We start from the raw sequence: 16,590 nt of genomic DNA, 5'->3' as shown, positions 1-16,590 counted from the left end.
CCTCTACGGGACGCCACCTGGCGGCCGACAGGGTTTATCAGGATGTAACCTATGAAACTCACGAACCAGAGCAGGATCCACAATGAAGCTCCTGGGCACCCAGGAACGTTCCTCAGGACCATAACCCTCCCAATCCACCAGGTACTGGAAACCACGACCCCGGCGGCGAACATCCAGAAGTCGCCGGACAGTGTAGACCCGGACCCCCACCCACGATCTTGGGCGGAGGAGGGGGGACGAGAGGGCGGGCACAAAGGGCTAACCGACACAGGCTTAATCTGGGAAACATGAAAGGTGGAATGAACCCGTAGGGGAGGCAGGAAGCTGTAGCTTAACCGCGCGAGGGGTTAACAATAGACAGTATCTTGAACGGTCCTATAAAACGAGGCGCCATCTTCTTCGACTCCACCTTCAATGGAAGGTCCCGTGACTTCAGCCATACCTCTTGACCAGGAGAGTAACCGGAGCCTGGGACCGGTGACGGTTGGCTTGCCTCTGCATGTACGCCGGCTCGGGACAGAGCTACCCTGGCCTTCCTCCAGACCTTGCAGCAGCGGCGCATGTGGGACTGCACCGAGGGTACCGCAAGTTCCCTCTCTTGGGAAGGGAACAGGGGAGGTTGATAACCCAGAGCACACAGAAAAGGAGACAAACCAGAGGAAGCGTTAGTCAAGGTGTTATGAGCATATTCCACCCAGGGGAGCATGGAGCTCCATGACCCAGGGTTAGACCCAGTGACACAGCGAAGTGCGGTCTCCATCTCCTGGTTCGCTCTCTCGGCTTGCCCGTTGGTCTGGGGGTGATATCCAGAGGACAGGCTGGATGTAATGCCCAAAGCTTTACAGAAAGCTTTCCACACCTGGGAGACAAACTGGGGACCCCTGTCAGAGACAATATCCGTGGGTAGACCATGAGAGCGGAACACATGTTCAACCAAAATATCAGCCGTCTCTGGCAGTGGGCAGTTTAGGTAGGGCCAAAAATGAGCGAACTTAGAAAAACGATCAATCACCGTAAGAATGACAGTCTTACCAGATGAGGGGGGAAGTCCAGTGACAAAATCCATAGCGATATGCGACCAGGGCCGGCTGGGTATAGGTAGAGGTCGTAGATGACCAGCGCTGGCCTGGGTGGAGTTTTTACTTCGTGCACATACCGTACAAGCAGCAATGAAGGCTCGAGTGTCCGCCTCCATCGTGGCCCACCAGAACTTCCGTCGCACAAAGTCAAGGGTCCGCGAAACTCCAGGGTGACAGGTAAGGGGAGACGAGTGAGCCCACTGAAGTACCTGGGAGCGAGCAGACTCAGGGACAAACATCCGGTTAGGGAGGACCCCTCCCAGGGTCAGCTTGATGATGTTGAGCCTGTCTAACAATCCCCCTCGATGTCACATGTGATGACTGCAATACTGCAGGTAGGAGGCAAAATGGGTTCAGGGTTACTACCAGTATCAACAGCCGAATGAACACGAGACAGGGCGTCAGGCTTGACGCTGCGTGACCCAGGACGGTAAGACAGAGAAAAATTGAATCTCCCAAAAAAATAGTGCCCACCTGGCTTGGACGGGGGTTGAGCTGCTTCGCTGACTGGAGGTAAGCCAGATTCTTATGATCCGTCCAAACGATGAAGGGTTGTTCCGCCCTCCAACCAATGTCGCCACTCCTCGAGAGCCAGCTTAACGGCGAGCAGTTCACGATTTCCAACATCATAATTCCTCTCTGCCTGAGAAAGTTTCCTTGAGAGAAAAGCACAGGGATGCAGTTTGTTATCTTCAGGAGAACGTTGTGACAACACTGCACCTACCCAGTGTCGGATGCATCCACCTCCACGACAAACTGGCGGTCGGGGTCCGGCTGCATCAGAATGGGAGCCGAGGCGAAGCGATGTTTCAGTTCTTCGAACGCTGATTCGGCCCCTTCATTCCAAGCGAACGGTCGTGAGATGGAGGTGAGAGCGGTGAGTGGCGCCGCAATGCGGCTGTAGTCCTTGATGAACCTCCTATAGAAGTTCGCAAACCCCAGGAATCGTTGAAGTTGTTTGCGGGTAGAGGGAGCTGGCCAGTCCGTGACAGCAGAGATCTTAGCTGGGTCCATCCGCAGCTCCCCCTGAGCTATGATGTAACCCAAAAAAGAGGTCTCAGACACATGAAATTCACATTTCTCCATCTTCACAAACAGTTTGTTCTCCAACAACCTTTGCAACACCTGGCGCACATGCAGTTCATGTTCCTGGGAGGACTCTGAGAAAATCAAGATATCATCCAGATAGACAAAAACAAACCGATTCAACATGTCCCGAAGGACATCATTGACTAGTGCCTGAAAAACAGCAGGGGCATTAGACAACCCAAAAGGCATAACCCGATACTCAAAATGTCCCAAGGGGTGTGTTGAAGGCAGTCTTCCATTCATCACCCTTACGAATGCGCACTCAGGTGATACGCATTTCGTAGATCCAGTTTCGTAAAGATGGTAGCACCATGAAGGAGGGGAAAAGCAGAATTAATCAAAGGCAGAGAATACTTGTTCTTAATGGTGATGTTGTTAAGTCCACGGTAATCAATACAGGGTCTGAGGGTCTTATCCTTTTTAGCAACAAAAAGAATCCCGCTCCTACAGGTGACGAGGAAGGACGCAATACCTGCCGCCAAGGAGTCCCGAATGTAGTTCTCCATAGCCTCCGTCTCCGGCCGGGGAGATTGTACAGGCGACTGCTGGGGGAGCGGGCTCCTGGCTGGAGGTCAATGGCGCAGTCGTAAGGCCGGTGAGGAGGAAGAGAAGTAGCTCTGTGTTTGCAGAAAACGGATGCCAGGTCATGATACACGTCAGGAACAGCAGAAAGATCCATGGACTCCAGTGGAGGTTGAGGCACAGTACTGGCAGGAGTCTGAGCAGAACACAAACAATTCACATGACAAAATGTGCTCCATGAAACAATGCTACCTGTCACCCAATCAATGTGGATTGTGTTTTATGAGCCAGGGGATACCAAGGACCAGGGGAGTCTGTGGGCAGTCGATAATATGGAATTGAATGTTCTCCTGATGATTTCCCGACACTCTAAGACAAACAGGAACAGTCTGATGGGTAATGCGGGTCAACAATTGTCCATTTAGACCCCTTAGCCTGCAGCGGACAGTCCATAGGAACAGTCTCCAAATCCATTTGTTGAGCCCACTCTCTATCCAAAAAGCTTTAGTCGGCACCAGAGTCAATCAGCGCACTAACAGAGAAATTCTGGGACTGCCACTGGAGGGATGCCTGGAGCAGAATGCGGGGAGAAGAGGAAGAATCCGCTGCTCGGCTCACCAAAACTTCTCCCATAAATGATGAGCCGCCCTTTTCCCGGACGAACTGGGCAGGAAGGAACGAAATGACCAGCTTCTCCACAATACAGGCAGACCCGAGCCTGAATACGACGTGCACGCTCCTCTGAGGACAACCGTGCGCGACCCACCCTCCATGGCTTCGGGTTCCAGTGCTCCCTCGTATCGACTTCGGGAAGACACGGCTCTCTCCGTAGGGGACGATGCAGGGAGGAGTTTGTTGATGACAGACAGGTTGCTTGGAACTAACACTCCTCTCCCGGGCGGCGCTCCCGAATCCGATTATCCAACCTGATAGTGAGTGAAATAAGATTATCCAGCGTAGGCGATTCATCATATGACACCAATTCATCTTTTAAAGTCTCCGACAAAGCATTGATGAACACTCCTTGTAATGCCTCGTCATTCCAACCACTCACTGCTGCTAAAGTCCGAAACTCCACTGCCATCTCCGCCACACTACGAGCCCCCTGCCGAAGAGAAAACAACCGGTTCGCAGCCTCCTTGCCTCGTACGGGGTGGTCAAAAACCTTCCTCATCTCCGTGGTGAAGGCCACGTAAGCGTTGCAAATGTCCGACTGACTCTCCCAGACCGCGGATCCCCAGGCACGAGCGGAACCGCTAGTAGAGTTGATAAGGTAGGCAACACGGGCTCTTTCTGAGGCGTAGGTGAGGGGCTGTTGTTCAAACACTAACGAGCATTGAGTCAAAAAATCGCCACAGGTTCCCATGTTCCCGTCATAGCGCTCTGGAGCAGGAACAAAAGGCTCTCTGATCTGGGCTGAAGGGGTAGTAAGGGCAGACACTTGATTGGTGAGTAATTGAACCTGATTAAGCAGCACCTGACTGTCCTCAGCAATCGTCTTAAACAGGGTATCATGTTGGCCAAGTAGAATGCCCTGATTGGCTATGGCAGTCCAAATTTGAGTGCACTCTGGGGTGGTATCCGAGCTACTGTCTGCTGGGTTCATGTTGGTCAGATCATACTGTTATGATTTAACTGGATAGAACCCAAATGCAGACAAGTACACCAAGCCAGAGAAGTTTTAACAGGTTTATTATAATGTTCAATAGTCCAGGTTTCCAATAAATGGGGAAGAGCAAGTCCAGGTTACAGGGAGGGTACAGATCCAGGTCAGGGCAGGTGTGGTACCGTAATGTCCTAGTGTCCGTGGTGAGTCCAAAGGAGAGGCCCGATAGTGGAGAGCAGGATGGTGGTGGCAGGAGTGAAGCGGAGGCAGGAGTCAGGTTCCAAATATCTGTGGCACAGGAGAAAAAGTAAATAAACAGTCCAAAAAACACAAGAGCGAAAACAGACAGGTTGAGTCGGCAGCGAGACTAACATGGTTGTCTTGACTATGATCTGACGATGAGTGGAAAGTTTGACCGGGTCTTAAAGGCTGAGGTGATTATGGTGAATGAGCTGCAGCTGGAACCCTGACTCCCGCACACCAGACTTCACTCCTGCAATCAAGGACAGACAGAGGGGAGGGGGAGAGCAGAGAGAGAGCTACCTAGCAGCAGTAGGCCTAACAGTGGTTACCATTTTTATGTCTCTGCGTGCAGTATGAAGGAAGTTGCTAACTAGCTTTAGCGCAATTGCTAATTAGTGTTAGCACAATGACTGGAAGTCTATGGTAACTGCTACCATGCTAGTTAGCATTGGCTCACAAAACTACAGTACCTCTAACTTCCTTCATACTGGATGCAGAGACATAAAAATAGTATCCATGAGTTCATCTCACTCTGGGGAAGTAGATAAAGGGCTTCATAATCCAAAATTCTGAAGTATCCCTTTAACCAGGGGATGAATCTGTTACGGTCTTTAACCAGGGGATGAATCTGTTAGGGTCTTTAACCAGAGGATGTGTAGTGTAGTAGATGGGTAATACATGTGTGTATGTCTACTCTCAGCACCACACACACACACACACACACACACACACACACACACACACACACACACACACACACACACACACACACCATCACTGGCTCAAGATTCCTTCCTCCGCTGCTTCAGTAACCCACACGTACAATAACAAGACCCTGGATTTGACCCTTGAATTAAACCAGTTAGCAGAATGTAAGCCAAACTGTAGCCCACTCTGTTTTAGGCTAAGCCTCCCTACAGGACTAGTGCAAATTAGATTAGCCCTCGAGGAAGCTCAGTAGCACTACAATGGGATTCTGACGTCATTCAGGGAAAAGGTGCCTCTCAAATGAAATTCTATTGTTCATTGTTGATAACTGAAGGAGGACATTCTATGATCATTGCTTTGAATGCATTTACAGATGTTTATGTATCTATGAGTTTGTTATGTGGAACCATGAGCTCTTACTAATGCTCTTGGCAGGCAATGGAGGGCATTATAACTATAAATGGATGGCCTATATACAGTGAGGGAAAAAAGTATTTGATCCCCTGCTGATTTTGTATGTTTGCCCACTGACAAAGAAATGATCAGTCTATAATTTTAATGGTAGGTTTATTTGAACAGTGAGAGACAGAATAACAACAAAAAAATCCAGAGAAACGCATGTCAAAAATGTTATAAATTGATTTGCATTTTAATGAGGGAAATAAGTATTTGACCCCCTCTCAATCAGAAATATTTCTGGCTCCCAGGTGTCTTTTTATACAGGTAACGAGCTGAGATTAGGAGCACACTCTTAAAGGGAGTGCTCCTAATCTCAGTTTGTTACCTGTATAAAAGACACCTGTCCACAGAAGCAATCAATCAATCAGATTCCAAACTCTCCACCATGGCCAAGACCAAAGAGCTCTCCAAGGATGTCAGGGACAAGATTGTAGACCTACACAAGGCTGGAATGGGCTACAAGACCATCGCCAAGCAGCTTGGTGAGAAGGTGACAACAGTTGGTGCGATTATTCGCAAATGGAAGAAACACAAAAGAACTGTCAAACTCCCTCGGCCTGGGGCTCCATGCAAGATCTCACCTCGTGGAGTTGCAATGATCATGAGAACGGTGAGGAATCAGCCCAGAACTACATGGGAGGGTCTTGTCATTGATCTCAAGGCAGCTGGGACTATAGTCACCAAGAATACAATTGGTAACACACTACGCCGTGAAGGACTGAAATCCTGCAAGGTCACCCTGCTCAAGAAAGCACATATACAGGCCCGTCTGAAGTTTGCCAATGAACATCTGAATGATTCAGAGGAGAACTGGGTGAAAGTTTTGTGGTCAGATGAGACCAAAATCAAGCTCTTTGGCATCAACTCAACTCGCTGTGTTTGGAGGAGGAGGAATGCTGCCTTTGACCCCAAGAACACCATCCCCACCGTCAAACATGGAGGTGGAAAAATTATGCTTTGGGGGTGTTTTTCTGCTAAGGGGATAGGACAACTTCACCGCATCAAAGGGACGATGGACGGGGCCATGTACCGTCAAATCTTGGGTGAGATCCTCCTTCCCTCAGCCAGGGCATTGAAAATGGGTCGTGGATGGGTATTCCAGCATGACAATGACCCAAAACACACGGCCAAGGCAACAAAGGAGTGGCTCAAGAATAAGCACATTAAGGTCCTGGAGTGGCCTAGTCAGTCTCCAGACCTTAATCCCATAGAAAATATTTGGAGGAAGCTGAAGGTTCGAGTTGCCAAACGTCAGCCTCGAAACCTTAATGACTTGGAGAAGATCTGCAAAGAGGAGTGGGACAAAATCCCTCCTGAGATGTGTGCAAACCTGGTGGCCAACTACAAGAAACATCTGACCTCTGTGATTGCCAACAAGGGTTTTGCCACCAAGTACTAAGTCATGTTTTGCAGAGGGGTCAAATACTTATTTCCCTCATTAAAATGCAAATCAATTCATAACATTTTTTACATGCGTTTTTCTGGATTTATTTGTTGTTATTCTGTCTCTCACTGTTCAAATAAACCTACCATTAAAATGATAGACTTATCATGTCTTTGTCAGTGGGCAAACGTACAAAATCAGCAGGGGATCAAATACTTTTTTCCCTCTCTGTACTGTGGCTTGCGAAAGTATTCACCCCCTTGACATTTTTCCTATTTTATGCCTTACAACCTGGAATTAAAATTGATTTTTGGGGGGTTTGTATCATTTGATTTACACAACATGCCTACTACTCTGAAGATGCAAAATATTTTTTATTGTGAAACAAACAAGATATAAGACAAAGAAATAGAAAACTTGAGCGTGCATAACTATTCACCCCCCCAAAGTCAATACTTTGTAGAGCCACCTTTTGCAGCAATTACAGCTGCAAGTCTCTTGGGGTATGTCTCTATAAGCTTGGCACATCTAGCCACTGGGATTTTTGCCCATTCTTCATGGCAAAACTGCTCCAGCCCCTTCAATTTGGATGGGTTCCGCTGGTGTACAGCAATCTTTAAGTCATACCACAGATTCTCAATTGGATTGAGGTCTGGGCTTTGACTAGGCCATTCCAAGACATTTAAATGTTTCCCCTTAAACCACTCGAGAGTTACTTTAGCAGTATGCTTAGGGTCATTGTCCTGCTGGAAGGTGAACCTCCGTCCCTGTCTCAAATCTCTGGAAGACTGAGGTTTCCCTCAAGAAGTTCCCTGTATTTAGTGCCATCCATCATTCCTTCAATTCTGACCACTTTCCCAGTCCCTGCCGATGAAAAACATCCCTGCAGCATGATGCTGCCACCACCATGCTTCACTGTGGGGATGGTGTTCTTGGGGTGATGAGAGGTGTTGGGTTTGCGCCAGACATAATGTTTTCCTTGATGGCCAAAAAGCTCAATTTTAGTCTCATCTGACCAGAGTACCTTCTTCCATATGTTTGGGGAGTCTCCCACATGCCTTTTGGCGAACACCAAACGTGTTTGCTTATTTTATTCTTTAAGCAATGGCTTTTTTCTGGCCAGTCTTCCGTAAAGCCCAGCTCTGTGGAGTGTACGGCTCAAAGTGGTCCTATGGACAGACTCCAATCTCCGCTGTGGAGCTTTGCAGCTCCTTCAGGGTTGTCTTTAGTCTCTTTGTTGCCTCTCTGATTAATGCCCTCATTGCCTGGTCCGTGAGTTTTGGTGGGCGGCCCTCTCTTTGCAGGTTTGTTGGGGTGCCATATTCTTTCAATTTTTTAATAATGGATTTAATGGTGCTCCGTGGGATGTTCAAAGTTTCAGATATTTTTTTATAACCCAACCCTGATCTGTACTTCTCCACAACTTTGTCCCTGACCTGTTTGGAGAGCTCCTTGGTCTTCATGGTGCCGCTTGCTTGGTGGTGCCCTTTGCTTAGTGGTGTTGCAGACTCTGGGGCCTTTCAGAACAGGTGTATATAGACTGAGATCATGTGACACTTAGATTGCACACAGGTGGACTTTATTTAACTAATTATGTGACTTCTGAAGGTAATTGGTTGCACCAGATCTTATTTAGGGGCTTCATAGCAAAGGGGGTGAATACATATGCACGCACCACTTTTCCGTTATTTATTTTTGAAACAAGTTAATTTTTTCATGTCACTTCACCAATTTGGACTATTTTGTGTATGTCCATTACATGAAATACAAATAAAAATCAATTTAAATTACAGGTTGTAATGCACCAAAATAGGAAAAACGCCAAGGGGGATGAATACTTTTGCAAGGCATTGTATAATGGCTTAGGTGGTTGTCTAACCTAGCTACCTTCAGATGACTGCACTAACTGTATGTTGCTCTGGATAAGTGTCTGCTAAATTATTAAAATGTAAATGTTATAAAAAGTGTTACCGCATGATACCTCAACAAAACTGAGGGTGTTAATTACTTTGGCAATATGATACATAGTCTCTAAAAACAGGCTTGTAATTTGGTAACTCCCTATTTAAGTCCTATGTTGAGATTCCAGTTGCAGATCACAATACATATCTGCTGAATGTAATTTAGATTTTTATTTATAGGGTATTATCCCTAAGCACGATCTCTTTACATGATTTTGAGGATTTGCTAGTGTTATTGGTTATAGGATCGTTGTGGTTGTTGCCCTATTCACATAGAAGACTTGTGGAAGAGGTTCTGGAAGAAAGGAAATGCTGTTTTTAAATCAGGAAATGTTTGTCTAATAACTATTGGCATACATACACAGCACTTTTCTAAAATGGAATACTCATCTCCCATTCTTGTTATCCACCTGCTTACTCAAAACTGTTTACCTTTCCACAAATTGGCAACTAGCCTCAGTTTCCTGACCCTCAGCAATTAGGAAAAAGTCCTGTCATGTGTGTAGCCGCGTGCTCCGGGGAGTGGTGCTGTCACTCCTAGTCCCAGCTTTGGTTGGTTTGTGTTGAGTGAAGTCGTCACACACCTACACTGGGATATAAAGCACTTTTTGTGTTGTTGCTCGGCGGTTGAGGGTCGAGACAACACATGCAGTTTTAGCTCTTACGATGTCTGTCCAGTCTCCTTACCGCACATTCAGGCGACAGTAGGAGGCAGACATTTTGGACAAATTTCCCATATAAACCACGTTCCAGGTCCAGTGCGTCAAAAACCCCATGAAGAGGCTATCTAGTCGCTACACAGAGAGCCCTTTCTAATGCCTTGTTTTGTAATGCCACCCTAATACGATTGTGATTAAGCATTTAGCTGCCAAAATCAATGTTTGAGCCCTCAATTAAAAGGCACTGACAAGCAGAAGCCTAATAATGGGAAACTGGCTTCCCGCCGTAGCCACCAATGAACACACTGCGCAGTCAAACAGTGTAGCTGCTTGGGATTAGGTAAACAAACAGCAGGCTTAACGAGATAGACTTTCTGTAGGAACTTCTGGAATAATACCTTCCATCAATAATTGCAGTGCAAAACAGTGTTTACCATCAGGGTGCTCAGTGAAAACACAAACACAACTAGCAAATACGAACCCAAATTTCATCCTGATTTCATTGTAAATCAAGGCCCTCTGTGGGTTTGATTTTCCAGCTTAGCCATTTAAGTGCTGTGCTGTTTGAATGGGGAGGGTATTCAAGGTTATCACTTCAAAGCTTCTCACCCTTGCTTATGAATGCAACTTTTTAATGAGTACAGTCATTCTGGTTCCCTCCATTACTTTGGAGAGGATGCAGAACAAGTCTATGCAGTTTTCGCTGAAAGGAAAAAACGACTTCCATTGAAAAGTACATATCACTTACATTTACAGCGCTATATTTAGGCTTACTTTCTATGGAACTCACTTTCCCAATTCATATTTTCCCATTTCCAGTGACTACTGTATATTTTTCAACCAATTTTGACCTTTTTTTCTGTTCTCTCGCTTCCAATTCTTTGATATTTTTATGCCCTCTGCCTATGGTAAGTTTAGAATAGACTACATACAGTGTACTACTGTATGTTTGACAGATTTCTGTGTAATTTGTGTCACATTGCATTTTTCCCAAGTGGCGCTTGTTGACAAATTGCTGGTTTGAAATGTTCTCTGATATTTTAGATCTGGTTGCTATCAGATACTATTCAGAAAACAACAATAACAAGTACAATTGGCCTCCAAGAAGGATCCAACAATGGATCCAACATATTCCAGATGCCTATTGTGCCATAACAGAAGGTTGCGTTCATTTTCAATTGTTTCATTTGTAAAACAGGGAGCACAGTAAGCTTAGTTGTTCAGATCAACTGTATCCTCATTTGAACTGAATGTCAGTAAAACATTAGTTCTTTACAATTCTCAATTCACAAAACCTAGCCACTATTTATGTCCCCCTTTGTCAAAACATGTCTGGTCACTAGAGGTCTACATGGGGTCCTCCTAGTCTTTTGAACCAGAAACTCTGCACTTGTCTATTTTCTAACAGTTATAGCATACAAATATATATGTCTCTAACCCCGTTTATTGGTACATCAGGGCGTCTTCTTGTTGTAATTACAGGGTTTGGTGGCATGTATGTTTTTATGTGCGCAGCGTGGCAGGACACTTCAAAAGAAAACAAATTACAGAGGCAAAGCTTATTCACCACTTTCCTCACCCTCACCACCCTACCAGTATTGTTTAAATACATGTTCCATCAGCCTGTATGCTTAGTGCACAGTCATATTTATGATAGACATTGTATGCCTACAATACTTCTGTAACAATGTACACACCAGTATTTCTATAACCAAACACCTGGCTAGCTCTCTATTTGAGCGAAAGATAAATATAGGACCACAAGGACTGCTCTTCCACTTAGACGACAGTAAGGGCTCTTCTCTTTCTTTCCAGATAAAATAAACACAGGTAAGATAGAAGCATGAGCTGTGGTCAGCCCACCGGCTGTCTGGGACATGCACTTCGGATGCCCACTGCCTTTGTACAGTGGAACCATATTGAGACTGAACAAGGGAACAAGAATAGAAGGTCCCCACCACAACTGCTAACATTTGTAACTTACCAAGAGGGGATTCAAGGTTCATGTATTTCAGTCTCACCTTACCACCTACAGTCTAAACCAGATCCACCTCAGGCTCAGAAATAAGAAATAATAAGGAAGGACTACTTATATTATTCTTTATATATATTTACATAAAGAAACCTTTTTTTTTTTTTAAAGGTTTTGAGTTTTTACTGAGATAGGACAGTGAAGAGGAGACAGGAAAGGTAGAAGAGTTTACGAGTCAGAAGGGCGTGGGTATGACTCAGAGTAGCCTAGGCTGTACATGTGTGCCCAGGTCTGTGGCTTTAACTGCCGGACAACAGAGGCCACAGGAATACTGATATTATTCTAATGATTGACCTCACCTCCCACTGATTTAGTCAATGCGACTCACTAACTCCCATTCCGTTTGAGCTGCATGTGGGATCCAAATGAATTGGCAACATGTCACTATTTTACACTGACGTTTGCGTGCTGTAACTGTATAAGCATTCTGATTACTAGGTGTGCATGTGAGCTGTATACAAAGGTGCCGAACAATGAAGGTGATAGAACGCTGTTTCAATCTTTCTTTCAATCTCTCTCTTCCTTTCTTTCACAGGGAGACAAAGGAGATATTGGAGTGTCTGGTGCTGATGGACAACAGGGGGTACCGGTGAGTCAGTCAGTCCTTTAGTAGCTGTAGTGTGTGTGTGTGTGTGTGTGTGCGCTGCACTGTAACCTCCTCTCTGCAGGAGACCAAAGAGATCAGGGGCTGTGCCTTTGCTGCTTACAGATGCACTTCTCTAACTCTCACAGAGTAGAAGTCCCTACATTATTCATTACATCTGCTGGACACTACTTTCATCAATTCATAAAAAAAAAAAGGGACTTTTTGGGCAGAATTTGTAATGCACACATTACCATTTGGTGATTCATAATGTTGAATGCACATATACAGTAGATACTATAACTATTGGCTATTAGCAAAGTTTTAGGCACATACAGTATAGATACAGGTAACTGCCAAAAATAAAGAAAGAAACACCAACATAAAGTGTCTTAATAGGGCATTGAGCCACCACGAGCCAGAACAGCTTCAATACACCTTGGTAAGTGACTGGAATTATTTTGGAAGGATGAGACACCATTCTTCCACAAGAAGTTCCATCATTTGGTGTTTTGTTGATGGTGGTGGAAAACGCTGTCTCAGGCGCCACTCCAGAATCTCCAATAAGTGTTCAATTGGGTTGAGATCTGGTGACTGAGACGGCCATGGTATTTTTATACATAACCCTAAGCATGATGGAATGTTAATCGCTTTACTCAGGAACCACACCTGTGTGGATGCACCTGCTTTCAATATACTTTGTATTCCTCATGTACTCAAGTGTTTCCATTATTTTACCTGTATATCCATTGGCTATGTCTCATGTACTGTATAATACACACATGTATTATAGTTATAACCAATGGCAATGGTGGTTGTCACCCAAACTGAATGTAGCAGCAAATGTAGTGCCTGCAAACAAACACATTTCCCGTCAACTCAGCAGAAAAACCTATAATCAGCAGCTGCTTTACAAGTGACTTCGTAAAGATTCATGAAAAAAGGAAATTAGGAAATAGGCACGCAACCTCATATTGGTGCCACACCAAGCGCTTGGCCATAATGTTTACTAACCTCAATGCATGCAATATAGCTCCGCCCACCACACCACAGAGTTCTCCAACTTGTGTACCTCTTGAGAGGAGTTGCCATAACAACACAGTAGAATATAACAGCCTAACAGGCTTCCCTTTTGCATGTAATGAGTCTTGTTGATGCTGGGGCTGGATTGCAGCATCAAAATCATCCTGGGGGATACACTGCAGTCTTACCACTGGTGCTCAGACTTGTTTTATCACTGCTTCCAAGAAAGAAAATCAACAACATTGTAGTGTTTATGCTTTCTGAGCACACAATTGAATCCTTTGTCAAGTACCGCAAATCGAAAAAACAGGTCAAAATAAAAATGGATAATATAGAATGAAATTAGGCTACTCGCGACTGCGTTCCGGGAGTTTCACTCTGTGAGCTAAATTGTCATGAATCAGTGATTTCAATTGTAGGCCTATTCGTACATTTTTGACGAGCTGATCATAGCGAAGAAGAAATACCTACTGTGTAAACACATTGATTCTCATTTCAAAAAGGCTCAAAATAACTCATTATACATTTGGATAGCTGATATGGAGATCCAAAATGATTAGTCTTAAACCTTGGTCAGAAATCAGGACTAGGCTAATAAATCCAATGCAACTGCCTGTATTACAAATGGTACGACATTGATTAGGCCAAAGGCCGGCAGATGCCGATATTGAGTAATTTAATCTTACCGTCCAAACGCATTGTATGCAGCCAGCAATACACTCGTATCCTCCGTGGACCGGTTCGTACCTAAAACATTCTCTATTCAGGCTGCAAAGGCATTGATTTCCTCCCTAACTAAATTTAAGGGTGAGAAGGCGTAATTTTTTTTTTGAAAATATGCGTACTTTCCTTACGAAACACCATTTTCCACCACCATGCTACTAGAGTGGCTAATGCCTAGGAATGCTAGTCCCGGATGTTGCGTATCGCATTCAGCCAATCAGGTTGCAGCAGTCTGTTGTTTACCCCTGGCTGAAAGCAGGGCATAACATCAGGAAGTAGCATTAGCCACTCTAGCATGGTGGTGGAAAATTGTGTTTCATAAAGAAAGTATGCATATTTTCCCGCCTTCTCACCACTAAATCTAGTTAAGGAGGAAATGTATGCCTATGCAACCTGAATGGAGAATGTTTTAAGAACGAACCGGTCCATGGGGGATACGAGTGTATTGCCAGCTTAGCGTTTGGACACTAAGATGAAATGACTCAATATCACCATCTGCCAGCCTACACTATTCTAGTTTTGCGGGGATAGGAGAAGGCCTGTATGCTACCCTAAAATGTTAAGTCACACTGCTGCTGTGGTCTCCATTTATTTGGTGCTAACGCTTCCAGCTATAGGCCTACATTCAATAAACCAGGATAAAAGTGTCAGAGTCTGGTTTGGTCATCATTGTCACCCACACACTTTATGGACTGTACACTCTTAGAAAAAAAAGGTGCTATCTAGATCCTAAAATAGTTATTCGGCTGTCCCCATAGGAGAACCCTTTGGATAACCAAAGTTGGTTCCAGGTAGAACTCTTTTGGGTCCCATGTAGAATCCTTTCACAGAGGGTTCTAGATGGAACCCAAAAGGGTTCTACCTGGAACCAAACAGGGTTTTAATTGGAACCAAAAATGGGGACAGTCGAAGAACCCTTTTGGAACCCTTTTTTCTAAGAGTGTAGTATGTTCTGCTTGTCTGACAAAATTAGCTTGCTAGCTCCCCAGACTCGCTAAAACATACAGCAGTAGGTCTAGATTGCCGTTTTGGAAGGGAGATTGGCAGGGGCCCCATTGCCTTTAAATCCGTCAAAGCATACGCCCTCGCATGCCGAGGCGTTCTCCGCACCTCGAAAACAAAGTAGTCAGCTCGTCCCAAGCTTTTCTCATCAAGCTTTCTCTTTGCATGCCAGGGCATAAAAATAAAAAAACGGAAGCACTTTTTCAACCATCATAAAAGTCCTCCGCTGCTGGTTTTGAGCCGAGCGAGCCTGCTCAACAATCCTCGCTTCAGATCCAAAGTGACACCTCATAGAGAATGAATGGCCTTTTCCACTGGCATCAATGTGGGCCTCTTCTGATCAAATTTGTCATTAACGCCAAACAGCATGCAGCAGTGGGGGATGTCATGTTCCTGTTTCCTCTCTTTTCCTCTTCTCCTTTCTTCTCCCTCTCTTATCCCTCTCTCCTCCTCTCCGTCACCTTTTCCTAAGAGTGTGGGCATCCTCCCGCAGATAAAGCCAACCCCTTGATGATCTGGATGCATTCCACTGTGGGTGGAAGTGGTTGTGCTCTAGCAGGTTAATTACAATGGAGATAGACAGAAGACACTAGGGGCAGGGAGAAGTCCAGCAGTATCAGATAGTGTTTTTTTCAAACACCATTCACTGGGATTTTATTTACTGTGCTGCGGAAGCAGGTTCTTTAAACTTTGGAGGCTGTGTGTTGTGTGCGCTCGCGCAGGTGTTGTGCTGAGAGATTGCAGAGTGATAGAACCGCTCAATGCAGGACCCGCTTCAAAATACAAAAACACACCTTCAGTTGGGACGGGGCCATATCTTATAGGTGTTTTCTTAGGGTTGTTTTGGGAAAGGTTTGATATCATAACAGATGCTGGTTTCCTTTCAGAATTATATTGCTCATATTTACCCAGGTATGTTTTCATTAATGCAAACAACGGCTACACCCCTCTGTTTATTGTGTTTGCTATGAAAGCTTTTAAAACTCTGCAAACTATCGATTTTACCTGCTTGAGTACTTTAGAAAGTGGTCAGAGATCAGCTTTTTATCTTTCCATGTGGTATAATTGTAAAGTCCTGCAGGGAAAATGGAGAATGTGGTCAGAGCTCAGCTTATTATCTTTCCACGTGGTATAATTTGAAAGTTCTAGCCTCAGCCCCTCTACATTGTTTATCACTTTTGCGCTGTGACTTTGCAGTACTAAGAACATTATTTATTTCAATGGGTGAAAGTATAATTAATGTATTCCCCAGAATGGGACCTACCAAAAAATGTTATGGGTGTAAGCATAGAATTACATATAGATTCCCCATTCATTCAGTAGGATCTCTGTGGACCTAGTCGTAAAGATTTCTTCTTTAACTTTTGAAATGTATTACCTTTTATTATGGCATAAACACAACCAGTCATGATGTTTTCATCTGATTGTCAAACAATCACTTCAAAGGGCTCCTTTACTAGGTTACCTGCGCATGTTTGTCCACTCACAACATACACTGAGTATACCAAACATTAGGA

General features: G+C 44.8%; 1 protein-coding gene across 1 annotated transcript in view; it reads left to right on the top strand.

Moving 5' to 3' along the window:
- Positions 1-16,590, top strand: part of LOC121570435 (collagen alpha-1(XXI) chain-like) — a 50,777-nt gene that overhangs the window by 24,354 nt on the left and 9,833 nt on the right. Inside the window, exon 15 of the mRNA XM_045221018.1 lies at positions 12,278-12,331. Coding sequence (XP_045076953.1) covers positions 12,278-12,331 — 54 coding nt within the window. The remainder of the gene's footprint in view (positions 1-12,277; positions 12,332-16,590) is intronic.

Source organism: Coregonus clupeaformis, chromosome 7 (genome assembly GCF_020615455.1).
Source record: "Coregonus clupeaformis isolate EN_2021a chromosome 7, ASM2061545v1, whole genome shotgun sequence".
NCBI classification, from domain to species: domain Eukaryota; kingdom Metazoa; phylum Chordata; class Actinopteri; order Salmoniformes; family Salmonidae; genus Coregonus; species Coregonus clupeaformis.
The sequence above is the reverse complement of the archived record's forward strand: the minus strand, read 5'-3'. Positions and strand labels throughout refer to the sequence as shown.